We start from the raw sequence: 12,131 nt of genomic DNA, 5'->3' as shown, positions 1-12,131 counted from the left end.
AACCAACAGACTCTTCGAGTTTTTCAAGAATTCAACGAAACCGTAACATGGCGGCTTGTACACAGCCAGCCAGAATCTTTCCGTTTCAACCACTGTCAGTTGCTACAGATAAGTTCTTTACTGTACGCCACAAGCCTTGGCCACTGAATCCAACGTCTATGAGGAATCGGGTTGTAGAGTGTGCCACAAATCCTCGACAACCCACTTTCACTGGATAAACCTGGACTCTCCATCCTCGCTGTTCTGCTTCAGTGGCCAGATGAGCATACCGCTGTTTCTTCGTCTCATATGCCTCATCTATAGTATCCTCCCATGGCACTGTTAACTCTGTCAGCTGAACAATGCATGCTATACAATATCTGGTCGGAGGTTAGTGGTGGAAATCTCAGGTGGAAAAATAAGCCGTTGATCAAGATCAGCAAGCATATTCTAGTCCCTAGCAGCTTCCAGTTGTCCTTTCTTTAGGTATAAAGACTCCACCTGCTCTGCGCCATGCTCTAGGTACAACCTGTTTTTCCCATGCCACTTTTATCAATTTCCACAGAATTCGTAGAACTCCTGAAGCACTCTTGTACACTCTGTGTGGAACTCCATTAGGCCCTGGAGTTGATGAAGCCCTTGCCTTTCTCACAGCCTGCTCTACCTCTTTCCACTTAGGTGCATAGATTGATGGATAGGTGGGTTCTCAGATGGAATTGACATAGGCTCATGGCTTTTTGCATCTGAATGCGTTTCCTGCGAATATCTCTCTAGCTCAACCCTAGATGCTTTTAAAATTCCATTCTTCTCACTGGTGAATAACTTCTTTACGAATTTGAATACGTCTTTATAGAAATTAGCCCTCGCACGTTCCTTCTTTTTGCAAGCGTTTCCGTAGACGCTCAGCTCTGCGTAATGTTACCAGCTTATCTTTCATGGCTCTTTGTAAGAGATTGAGTCCCTCCTTCAGAATTTGTTCTGCTCTTTACCATTGCTTCCTCAGCTGTCTTCTTTCTCTAACTAACCCTTCAATTTTCTGCTGCCGTCTAGACATTCCAGGTACTTTTCCTTCCTTTTTCCCACACCAAACCTCTCACTTCCATATGCGTAAATCCATTTACGCTTCTTTCCATGGTGATGTGAATCTCCAAGATTGTCAACCAGATTTGTTTAATTTCAAATTATTTCCTTGTTTAAAATGGTCTCTGACTTTTGGACCACAATATACATTTTGGTCATTTTGAGAAGCCAACAGATATCCACCAAATATGAGTTTCTTGTTTAAGATGCCACATCAAGACAAAAAAAGTTGTACTTTTACAAACACATCTCAGGTCTCCTGCATTCTGTTCCATTCAGCTGTGCTCCGTCTAGCTTTTATTGATTGTGTCCTGTGTGTACGCCCCCTGTTCCTCTCCAAACAGAGCGTTGAGTGCTTTAGCTGCCACAGAGTGAAAGTTAGTGTGTTCAGTGCTGACACAAATTGCTGTCTGACAAATCTGACTAGGGTTGCCTAGTTCTGCCCCTTTTTTGGCATGTTTTCGTATAGTTGTTACTAGATTTGCTTGTTTTGAAGTTATGCTTGTTTGTTTTGAATAATCTGTTTTTATCATTGATCATGAAGATATTGGGAACTCATGCCTTTCCCCAAGTATGTAATATATCACATTGGGTTTACACTTTATATTAAGGTGTCATTGTTACATTGTAATTACACATTTAATTACTGAGTAATATTAATTAACAACATGTACTTACTATAGGGTTAGGGTACTGTAGAACATGTTTGAGGGTTAGTTGCATGTAATTATGAAAATACATGTAACACATGTAACAAGGCCACTGTAAAATAAAGTGTTAACTCGCATTGTATAATAAATGTTATACTTTTTTAGTCAGGGCCTGTCTGTCCTCTTTCTGTCACTCCCTTAGGGTGCGCAGCAGCCCTCTGAAGCAGTCTCCTGGGTATCAGGTGGAGCTGGTGGTACAGCTGGTGTGGGTCAGTGGAGAGCCGCCCCAGCAGATCAGCAGCCTGGCCATTAACTCCTGCTATGGCTTGTGAGTCTGTTTTGCATTGTTTTGTCAGGTGGTTCAGTGCTTAATACAAATAAGTAAATCAAATGCTGCAGACTAGTTTCAGAATGTTTTTTTTTTTTTATGAAAGGACAACATTTGCTTTGTTTTATATTTGTATTAAAATATTCTGATGTCAGGGTTTTCAGCGTATAACAACTTCAATGTTGGTTGGTTCTTCACACTAAACACAATGGTTCAAAAGTTTGTATTTAAACAAAATATGATAAAAACAGGTAATATTGGAAATTTTTGTACATTTGGAAATAACAGTTTTTTTGTCCATTATTACAATTAGAAACAACTTTTCTATTTTAATAATTTTTTTAAAAATATTTTTTATTTTTGTAATGCAAAGCTAAATTTTCAACTGCCATTACTTCTTCAGTGTCACGTGATCCTTCAGAAATCATTTTAATATGCTGATTTGAAACTTTTCTTATTATTAAAAAACAGTTATTTTGCTTAGTTTAATTTATTTTTGTGGAAACCATAATAGTTATTTGATAAATAGACTTTACAAAAGAACATAAATAATTTCAAATAGAAATCTGTTTCGTATCATATCATCCGTAGCATTATAAATGTCTTGCATCCTTACTGAATAAAATTAGTAATTTCTTTAAAATATTACACGTTCGAGCCCAAACATTTGTACGGTAGTGTGTATATATACTTTAATATTAAATTTATTATCACCTGTTTTTTTTACCTATATGAGAACACATTTTTTAACATGCAATTTATAGTATGCTGTCTATGTGTGTCAAATACTTTAATTGAATCAATTATTTGAAATGATCAACTTGATTAGAATATATTTGAACATAATCAAATGTTGGATAATAGTTGGGGTTTTTTTAAACATGGAGGAATTCACTACTTTGCCCTGGTTATTTTCTGACCCTGCTGCAGACTGTTTTTTGTTGTTGTTGTTTTATTTTCAAATTAAATTTCATGCTTGTTAAATTATATAAATTATATATAAATAATTATATATAAATTATATATTATAATTATATATGAATCATCACACCGATCAAAGCTAAACTTACAGCAAACTGCCCATGCTTTTAAACCCTGCTGAAAATATAGGCAAATATGTATTGGATGCTGGTGCACTGCAGTGTCCTTGAGAAAGCGCCATGCTGGTTAACCAGCTTCACCAGATATGTTTTGGCATTATTATGCTGGTGCACTAGCCTGGCCAGCAGTAAACCAGTGTAAACCATCATAAAACCAACCAAAATTTTTAAAGCAGAATGTTCCTGTGCGTCATAGGGTGGTGTTTGGCAATAGCAATGGTCTGGCGGTTGTGGATTACTTACAGAAGACTGTTCTGTTGAATCTGGGAACTGTGGAATTGTATGGATCTAATGACCCTTACCAGAGACAACTGCGATCGCCACGCAAGAGCCGACAACCTTCTGGAGGTCTGATATGCACACAGACATGGTTTCCATCCATAATAGACAGAGCATACACACACATATATATACTGTTTATATGTATATATTTATATTTATACAAACACCGTTGGCAGGACATGCAGCAGTGCACTGAGAGGGAAACAGTAATGTGACCCCTGCTGTTGGAATGCATAATTGCAGCTTAACACATAATAGTAAGAAAGAGATGATTGCTGAGACTTGGCAATGGACTGGTTGTTAGATTATCCGGTGTGTGTTTGTGTCGGGGTTAATGAGTGATATTTAGCGGGGGGCTGGGATCTGTCGGATATGCGCTGAGGGAGAGGGCTGATCAGAGCAGCTGGGTTCAGCTCCTGTCTGCCCATCTGCCTCTCAACTCTGAGATCAGAGCAAGGGCTACACACTGCACCTCATGTATGTGTCAGTTGTACTACCCATTAAAATATATCTTAGACTCCTTTTTGACGTAAAGAACAGATACTAGCACACATTACACATGGTCCATAGTGTGGCACTCATGTTTCTCTCTCTCTACTCAGGGCTTTGTGACATTAACGAAGGCTCAGCCACCTCAGAGGATCGCTGCAAGTCCCCCACTTCAGGTAAAACGTCTCTCAGAGCATGACACAATCCATACCGCCCACTAACACCATTATACTGATCAGTCCTGACTCTGACACTTGAGTCTGCTGAAAGCCACGTGTTATGAGCTCCACAGGGCATTTTAGGGTTTCAATCGATTCCTCTGTTCAGGACTAAAGGGATAGTTCAGCCAAAAATTGAGGATTCTGTCATAAATCATCGTCATGTTGTTCCAAACCCCTTATGACTTTCTTTCTTCTGGAAAAGAACTACAACAGTGCACTATTGGCCAAAAGTTTGGGGTCAGCAAGAATTAATACTTTTATTCAACAAGGATGCATGGAATCGATTAGAAGTGACAGTAAAGACTTTTACATTGTTACCAAATATTTTAATGCTGAAAAAAGAATCACGGTTTCCTCTGAAATATCAAGCAGCAGAACTTTTTTCAACATTGATAATAATAAGAAATATTTGTGACCAGATCAGCTATAGCTATAGAATGTGCATGTGGCGCTTGTTTACTGTATTTTTGATTATATATATATAATTTATAGTATTTTTAAAAATCTTACTGATCCCAAACTTTGTGTGTCAAATGCGTTTTGGTAGTTTTGTGTGAAATAATTGAAAATCGGCATCTCTTCATGAGATCATGAAGAGAAGTAGTGATGTATGATTTGAAAATCAATTGTTCTGTTGAGTCATATTTTTTTCATTTAATTATTTAAACAAATTTACCAGTCTGCTTTATGTTTACAATTCAGACTAATCTGGTTCTTTAGTTGTTATTTTTGATCAAACAACACGCGGGTGAGTACATTGTTTTTTTTTTTACACCAAATATCAAGTTTACGCAACACAAGTGTGCATTTATTTTGTTCATATCTCTGCATTAGACTAGCCTCTGCTGAAAATCATTAGCAGTGTTAACATGGCACACCTTATGTAACACCATAAAACTTTGCGCTTGCGTCTGTGGAGGAGAACAAAAGTTCACAAAGGGTCACGGATGGGATGACTGATGATGGCTGGCATTGTGATGAATGTTAATGGTGACTGACATTGTGACAAGGTGCTCATGCCTGGTGGGAGGTTAACATCTGGGCTAGAAACAAGTTGTAGGTTCAAAGCCCTGAAGGGGGACCATTGTGCCCTTCAGCTAAACTGTCTTTTCATCAAAGCATTTGCTAAAATTAACGTCCACAGCAGTCATACAGTCATACTGGTGCTGCTACAACTGTTAGGAAGTGGTTTCTGAAATGATATGCACAAAAGAACTGAAAATGTAGCCGCTGCAGCAAGTCACAGCTGTTTTTGTGGGCGTTAAGGACACATTAAATCTAAATTTACTAGACAACCGAAGCTTGTAAATGCACTGTAAAACACCACACTCTTACTTGAGAGTGCTTTTAGACTGCGGTTGATGAGGTATTGATTGCTTTCACATACTGTCATCGAATTGTGTGACCAAATATTTAATCGAAAATGTGTCACATTATACTGTAGAGGTTCTACCATGAACTTTTTGTTACCTTTTAGAGACATATTATGCAAATAACACTTTCCCAGGGAGTTTTTTTTTCTATCTTTCAGATTTTTAACCTTTACTATAAGATCACGTCTTCCTCTGGGGTGGGAAAAAGGACATTATTTTGCCATCATTTTTCAAATTAGCATTGTTTCTTGCAAATATAAAATGCAAAAACATTCAAGACAAGGTAATTCTCTTTCTTTAGTTCATTAAGCGCAGCTGATGGTGGCATTGATAAGCTGAAGACAACCTAAAAACCTCCTTCTAGAAAGAGCGTGACATTCACACTCAGTGACCCGGGCAGATCTCAAAATAGAGATAAGATTTGCTCCGAAAGGTCAGAACAGAATGAGAATGTGTCTCCAAAATGACTTAACCTTCAGTTAGAGCACAGACCTCTGCAGCTGTTCTCTCAGCAAGTGGTTTGATCAAATATTGAAAGAAGGTCCCTGTAATAATCGTGCAAATAGCAGTCAGTGTACACTTGCTGTAACACCTCGACAAGGCCAGATAAAGGACAAATGATTGCGATCGACACACGTTGTCTTTCACGTTATGATACTATTGCGCTGTATTTTGCTCGCCGATAAGCGTACAAATATCTCTAACTGCTCATATGCTTTACTTCCTCCCAAAAAGTCTTGATGTCAAACCATCAGCATTTCTACAATGGAGGAGGGAGAGGAGGTAAGGTTGGATGAAAGAGTTAAAAGAGGTTCTACTGGTTTTGTTCAACCACACTGTCTCTGTCTCTTTGTACTGTATGAACAAAACAGGGGACATGTCTGTCTCCAAGAGCACAGTCCTTGACGGAAATTCCCACTGCATGCTACGTTCATGTAGCACGCATGTAACATGGTGACATGTGCTTGTGGTGATTTGCTTGAGGCGTTTCTCTTTTGCCACACTGGTGGTTGCGTCCGATGATTGTCTGTCTGTAGGAATGAAGGTTTTCAATTTGTTGTCTTCCTGTACTTCCTGTCCATTTATGTCCGTACATCTCAGAACAGGATAACGAGGATGGGAATTAGAAAAATAACCATTTATTTTGATTGGAACCAGCCTTGGTATTCACTTTACTGGAGTAATATTAGGAAAACAAAATATACAGTTTTAGGATTATTAATCATTTAGATTTCCTTAGTTGTTCTTACACAGACAAGCTGTGAAGCCAGGTTTTGTTTTGTTGCTTTTTTTTCTTGTTGAATGCTGAGATCATTAAACTGTAAAAAATGACTTTCTACTGAAAATATTTAAACATCCTTAATGATCTTTCTTACTCCATTAGCTATTAGTTTTGTCTTGTTTTAAGCTTAATCTAACAGAATTTTGTCTAGATGTTTAGTGGTCAGGTTTATTAGTGTTAACTAAAACTTAAAGGGTAACTAAACACTAAACCAACTTTTTTTAGTTAATGATCTGTAAGAATGGATCCTTATTAATACCAGTCATTGATTCGAGTAACTTTTTTGACATTTGTTTATAAAGTGTTCTATTTCTACAATATATGGTGTAAAAACGTCTTAGTGCTGCCCTCTTCAGGTTGAACGGTGGCTACTGCAGTTGAATTTTCCTATTGGATGTTTGCGGTAGTACGTGACACAGCGGTTGTTGGTGACGTAGGCAAGTTCCATACAAAGAGATGCGTCTCAGGTGCACGCCCCCCTCCGCTGGGCTCTGCCCACTTTTCCAGCATTTTTCAAATATTGCCAGTGGGTGGAGTCAGGCTCTGAACAGGGGTTTAGTTACCCTTTAACTAAATGAAAACAATGACTGATCATTAACTTTGTAAAATAAATTGGATAAAAATAAATAAAAATTAATGTAAATTTAAAAATAGTACTACTGATACTACTGAAAATTGAAAATGCTGAATGCTTGCTAATGGGGTAAGAACATATTTTTAATGTTCCTAAAAATCAAGGCTTAATATCTTATGCAATATTCCTCTCAAGGAAAAAATGATCGCAAATATACACAGCTAAAGACAATAGATAAAAGTTGAGAGATGCCTACATATACTGTATGTGGCAAGGGTATACAAATTATACAAAATCATTCACAATGTCCAGTCTCTATTCTCCTGTGTGGTGCATGATTGTGGCATGGGGTGCTGAGAATGATTGTTTTGTTTGTTCTGATGTTAATTATTTTCCTTTCAGGACTTTGTGTGCCCAAATTATACCCATTTACATCCCAGTACTGTTTGTCCAGCATGCAGCATTATGCAGTTTGTCTCTGACTCTGACCTTTTTCCAGTATGAAGTTTCTGTGTCCCTGAGGATGATTTAAAAAAAAAAAAAAAAACCTTTGGCTATGTTGTCTGGTGTTTTCTGGAGCACAACTAGTTCTAGCATTGCATGGCTTTTACTGAGGCTTCAATGTGTTTGTAAAGAGAGGTGTTCTCTTTTTTCCAGCAAAGATGTCACGGAAATTAAGCTTGCCTACTGAGCTAAAGCCAGACTTGGGTAAGCCTTGACTTTGTGTTCATGCTACACAACTTTTGAATGTGGAGTCCATCAGCACATTATCAGAGTCTGAAGGGTCCACACGCTCACTTTCTTTAGACATCTCATGTCAGTTAGCCAAAGACTAAGGTTGTGTCAGGTTTCCTGCACTTTCAGAGTTCTGTATATGTTTATCAAAAGGCTTGTGAGTGTCTGGCACATCATGTCCAAAACCACAGATTTCCTTTTTATGTGGTCAGGGTTTTCTGTCAGTCTTCTCCACTTCAAGGCAGCTTTGCCAGTTCAGCATTTGCTGGTATTTAATTCAGTATCAATTTCAGTTCTGTCATCAGTTTCCAGCAGGAGAGTTTTTTTTTAAGGGAATTCCCTCAAGGAGTACTTTCTGGAATCGGCTGATTTGAAATGGAAATCAAATGTGTAGGTTGATGTAAAGATCTTTTCCTCACACATACAGTGTTGTTACTGTATATGAGAAACGTTATACAATTAATCGAATGTCAGGTAAACAGGACAGCTTTATATATATATATACACTGTTGTTCAAAAGTTTGGGGTGTGTATAATTGTTTTGTTTTTTTTAAGAATATTTTTATTCAGCAAGGACGCATTCAATTTAATACAGAATGACAACAAAGACATTCAAATACATGCTGGTCTTTCTATTCATCACAGAATATCGCTTCCCACAAAATATATTGAGCAGCACAATTGAAGACTAGTAATTCTTCTCATCACAGGAATATATTACATTTTTAAATTATATTTATACAGAAAGCAGTTATTATAATTATAAAATTTCACAATACTACTGTCTCTTACTTCTAACTTCACTCATTTTGATCAATAAATGCAGCCATGGCGAGCATAAAAGATTTCTTTCAAAAACATCAGAAAATCTTACAGACCCCAAACTTTTTTTAAATAGGGAATATATAATTGTATATTCATGTAAACAAGATTATCTTTCACATGCTTCCATTATTTTATTTATTTATTGATATATATATATTTTAATTTCCAGACTGAACACATCTTGGAATGGGTGACCAGACGTCAAGTTTTTCCCAGAATAATCCCATTTTCAGATCTCTTTAATTTATTTTTGGAGGTGTTTTAGTAGGGCCAGTTTTCAAATAAATGAGGTTGGGTAAAAGGCTCTAAAATACGCAAGTGTTCCAGGAAAATAGGGCATCTGGTCATCCCAATCTTGGGAATTCCATTTGTCTCCATCACACTGGAGAGACTGCCTCATTTCCCACACTAAAGGTCATTTTCTCACCACTGAAGGATGTTGTATGTTTCAACTTGCTTTAACCACATCACCAAGGGGAAACCTCATTTCTGCACAAGGGGCTGTTTTGTTATATGGAGTAATGATGTTAATCTGTCAGTTGTTGTCTTAGAGTGGGGGCTTTACCTTTCTGTGTTTTTCTCTCTACTGTCCTACTCTCTGTATGTCCCCCACGGGGTTCCATACCCCTAGACAACAGGGACAACTCCTTCAGCCGCTCGCGGAGCTCCAGCGTGACCAGTATTGACAAGGAATCACGAGAGGCCATCACATCTTTCTTTTTCTGTGAGACGTACACACGCAAAGCAGACGGCGGGCTCACACCTAGTCTGTGGGTTGGCACGTCCTTGGGCACAGTCCTGGCCATCTCCCTCAACATGCCCCCTGCTGGAGAGCAGAGGCTTCTGCAGCCAGTCATTGTCTCCCCTTGTGGTAAGTTAGCACATTTGAGGGTTAACATTTGAAGGTTTTACCCCTCCCCCGCCTTACTCTAACATCTCAACATCCTCCGCACAGGCACTCTTATCAGGTTGAAGGGTAGCGTCCTCCGGATGGCCTTCTTAGATTCTACAGGGTCTCTCCTCGCCTCTGCTTTTGAGCCGTGGTATGAACCCAACGCTCCAGCCAACGGAGAGGAGCGGGACAAGGTCCGTAAGAGACGGCCGGTGTCTGTATCCCCATCCACATCCCAGGAACTGAATGAAAACCAGTATGCCGTGGTGTGCTCTGAGAAACAGGCCAAAGTCATAGCCCTGCCCTCTCAGACCTGCGTATTCAAACACAACATCACCGAAGCATCTTTTGTGCTGCGGGCAGATGTGGTACAGATAAACGCTGGCATTTGTTTGGCTTGCTTCTGTGCCAATGGACACATCATGACCCTCAGGTGAGAGAGGTTGCCCTTCAACATAAGACAGATGAGGATATTTAGATGCACTTATTTAGGACTGCATGTTGGGACGTGTAAATACATAAAAAAATTATTACATTACATTATTACATTTTTACATTATTAGATCGAAATTTAGCATGCATGGTTAAAAGTGATTTTTAAAAGTCTTTAATACTCAACCAGGCTGCATTTATACAATCAAAAATACAGTAAAACAGTAAATCATAATTTAAAATGACTGTGTGTTTTAAATGTATTTTAAAATGTATGTCGAGTCGATGTCGAGTGGTGGTAAAGCTGAATTTTCAGCAGCCCTCAGAAATCATTCTAATATGCGTATTTGCTGCTCAAGAAACATTTCTTATTGTGTATAACATATTTTAAATGCTGCTCTATTGAAGACTGCAACTGGGACTGCATGGTCTCTGGGATTTGTATCACTGAAGTGAGGAATTGCTCGTAGCTTGATATTGATATACTGTAGCAAGCTCAGTAAATTTGGAAATCAGGCTATTTTCAGAATACAATTTTGTCGTCTTGCTCCACTGTTCAGCAAAGTCAGAGCCAGGGGGCATGTTGCTTTTGCAACACCGGTCTAATCATTGTATTGCTCTCTGAATCACTTTGGGTTATAAATCTTCAGAGAACAGAAAAGGGAGACAAACATCTACGTGACTGTCAGTAGGAAGGTCAAAGTTAACCATCAAACATGAAGACCTTGGGGGTATTATTGCAGATAACATCTAGAAAATCCTAAATGCTTGTTTCCCGTAATTTAACAGCACATTCTGGAGGACAAAACAATCACTGCCACAGTCTGAACATTGCAGCTCTTGAATAATTGAGGAGATAAGATATTCCAAAGCTAAAGAAATGTCTCTCTGTGTCATGCTGTTTCAGTCTGCCAGGGTTGAGACCATTGCTGGATGTAAATTACCTACCCCTGACAGATATGAGGATAGCGAGAACGTTCTGCTTCTCCAACCTCGGCCAGGCCTTGTACCTGACCTCCCCTACTGAGATCCAGAGGATCACCTACAGCCAGGAGGTCTGTGAGAACTTACAGGTGAGCAAATTATTGCACAGTATTTACGAAGATGACGTTGATGATGAGGATGGCGGCAGTGGCTCAGTGGTTCATGTAGATTGTCTACAAACTGAAAGGTTGGTGGTTCGGTCCCCTGTTCCACCTGACCAAGTGTTGAAGTGTCCATGAGCAAGACATCTAACCCCAGCTGCTCCCGACGAGCTGGATGGCACTTTGCATGGCTGACACCACTGTCGGTGTATGAATGAGTGGGTGAATGGGTGGTGACCATTGGGTCTATGAAAGAAAGCGCTATATAAATGCAGTCCATTTCCCATTTACCATGATGATTCTTGGATTGTATAACAGGAGATGCTAGGTGAGCTGTTTACTCCAGTGGAGACACCTGAAGCTCCTAACAGGGGATTCTTTAAGGGTCTTTTCGGAGGAGGAGCACAGTCTCTAGACAGAGAAGATCTTTGTGAGTAATCTTTCATTAACACTCAGATGTGTGAAGTATCACTGTGGTAGAAATGTAGACCACAAACAGATGACCGTTTAGATGTAGGGAGGCTAGTTGTCAGTTTTTAGATTTATTTCTGAAAATCACAAATCCTAACATGTTGTTGGCCACGAAAAAACTATTGAAAATTATTAGACATTAACAATGGAACCCCTGACAGCATTTTCAGTCAAATATTTACATATTATGACCATTTTGAAACACAGTTAATGTAATAATTTTTAGTTTAATATTAGCTGTTTCATGATTTTTTTTTTCATTTTAAAAGAATAATAGCTATTATTATTGATATATTCTATATTTAAAACGTGTGACAACCTGAGATTCATGAA

General features: G+C 38.6%; 1 protein-coding gene across 3 annotated transcripts in view; it reads left to right on the top strand.

Annotated features, from left to right (window-relative positions):
* The window catches only part of stxbp5a (syntaxin binding protein 5a (tomosyn)), an 81,099-nt gene that overhangs the window by 63,186 nt on the left and 5,782 nt on the right, over window positions 1-12,131 (top strand). The window contains exons 17-25 of one of the 3 annotated variants that reach the window (XM_039693049.2): window positions 1,912-2,037; window positions 3,334-3,485; window positions 4,022-4,084; window positions 6,238-6,285; window positions 8,016-8,066; window positions 9,508-9,789; window positions 9,874-10,243; window positions 11,150-11,315; window positions 11,646-11,757. In XM_039693049.2, the coding sequence (XP_039548983.2) occupies window positions 1,912-2,037; window positions 3,334-3,485; window positions 4,022-4,084; window positions 6,238-6,285; window positions 8,016-8,066; window positions 9,508-9,789; window positions 9,874-10,243; window positions 11,150-11,315; window positions 11,646-11,757 (1,370 nt within the window). The remainder of the gene's footprint in view (window positions 1-1,911; window positions 2,038-3,333; window positions 3,486-4,021; window positions 4,085-6,237; window positions 6,286-8,015; window positions 8,067-9,507; window positions 9,790-9,873; window positions 10,244-11,149; window positions 11,316-11,645; window positions 11,758-12,131) is intronic. The other 2 variants (XM_089118699.1, XM_039693050.2) reach the window with 2 other exon arrangements.

Source organism: Pimephales promelas, chromosome 13, assembly GCF_988280905.1.
Source record: "Pimephales promelas chromosome 13, fPimPro1.hap1.1, whole genome shotgun sequence".
NCBI classification, from domain to species: Eukaryota; Metazoa; Chordata; class Actinopteri; order Cypriniformes; family Leuciscidae; genus Pimephales; species Pimephales promelas.
This window is presented reverse-complemented; position numbering and strand designations above follow the sequence as displayed.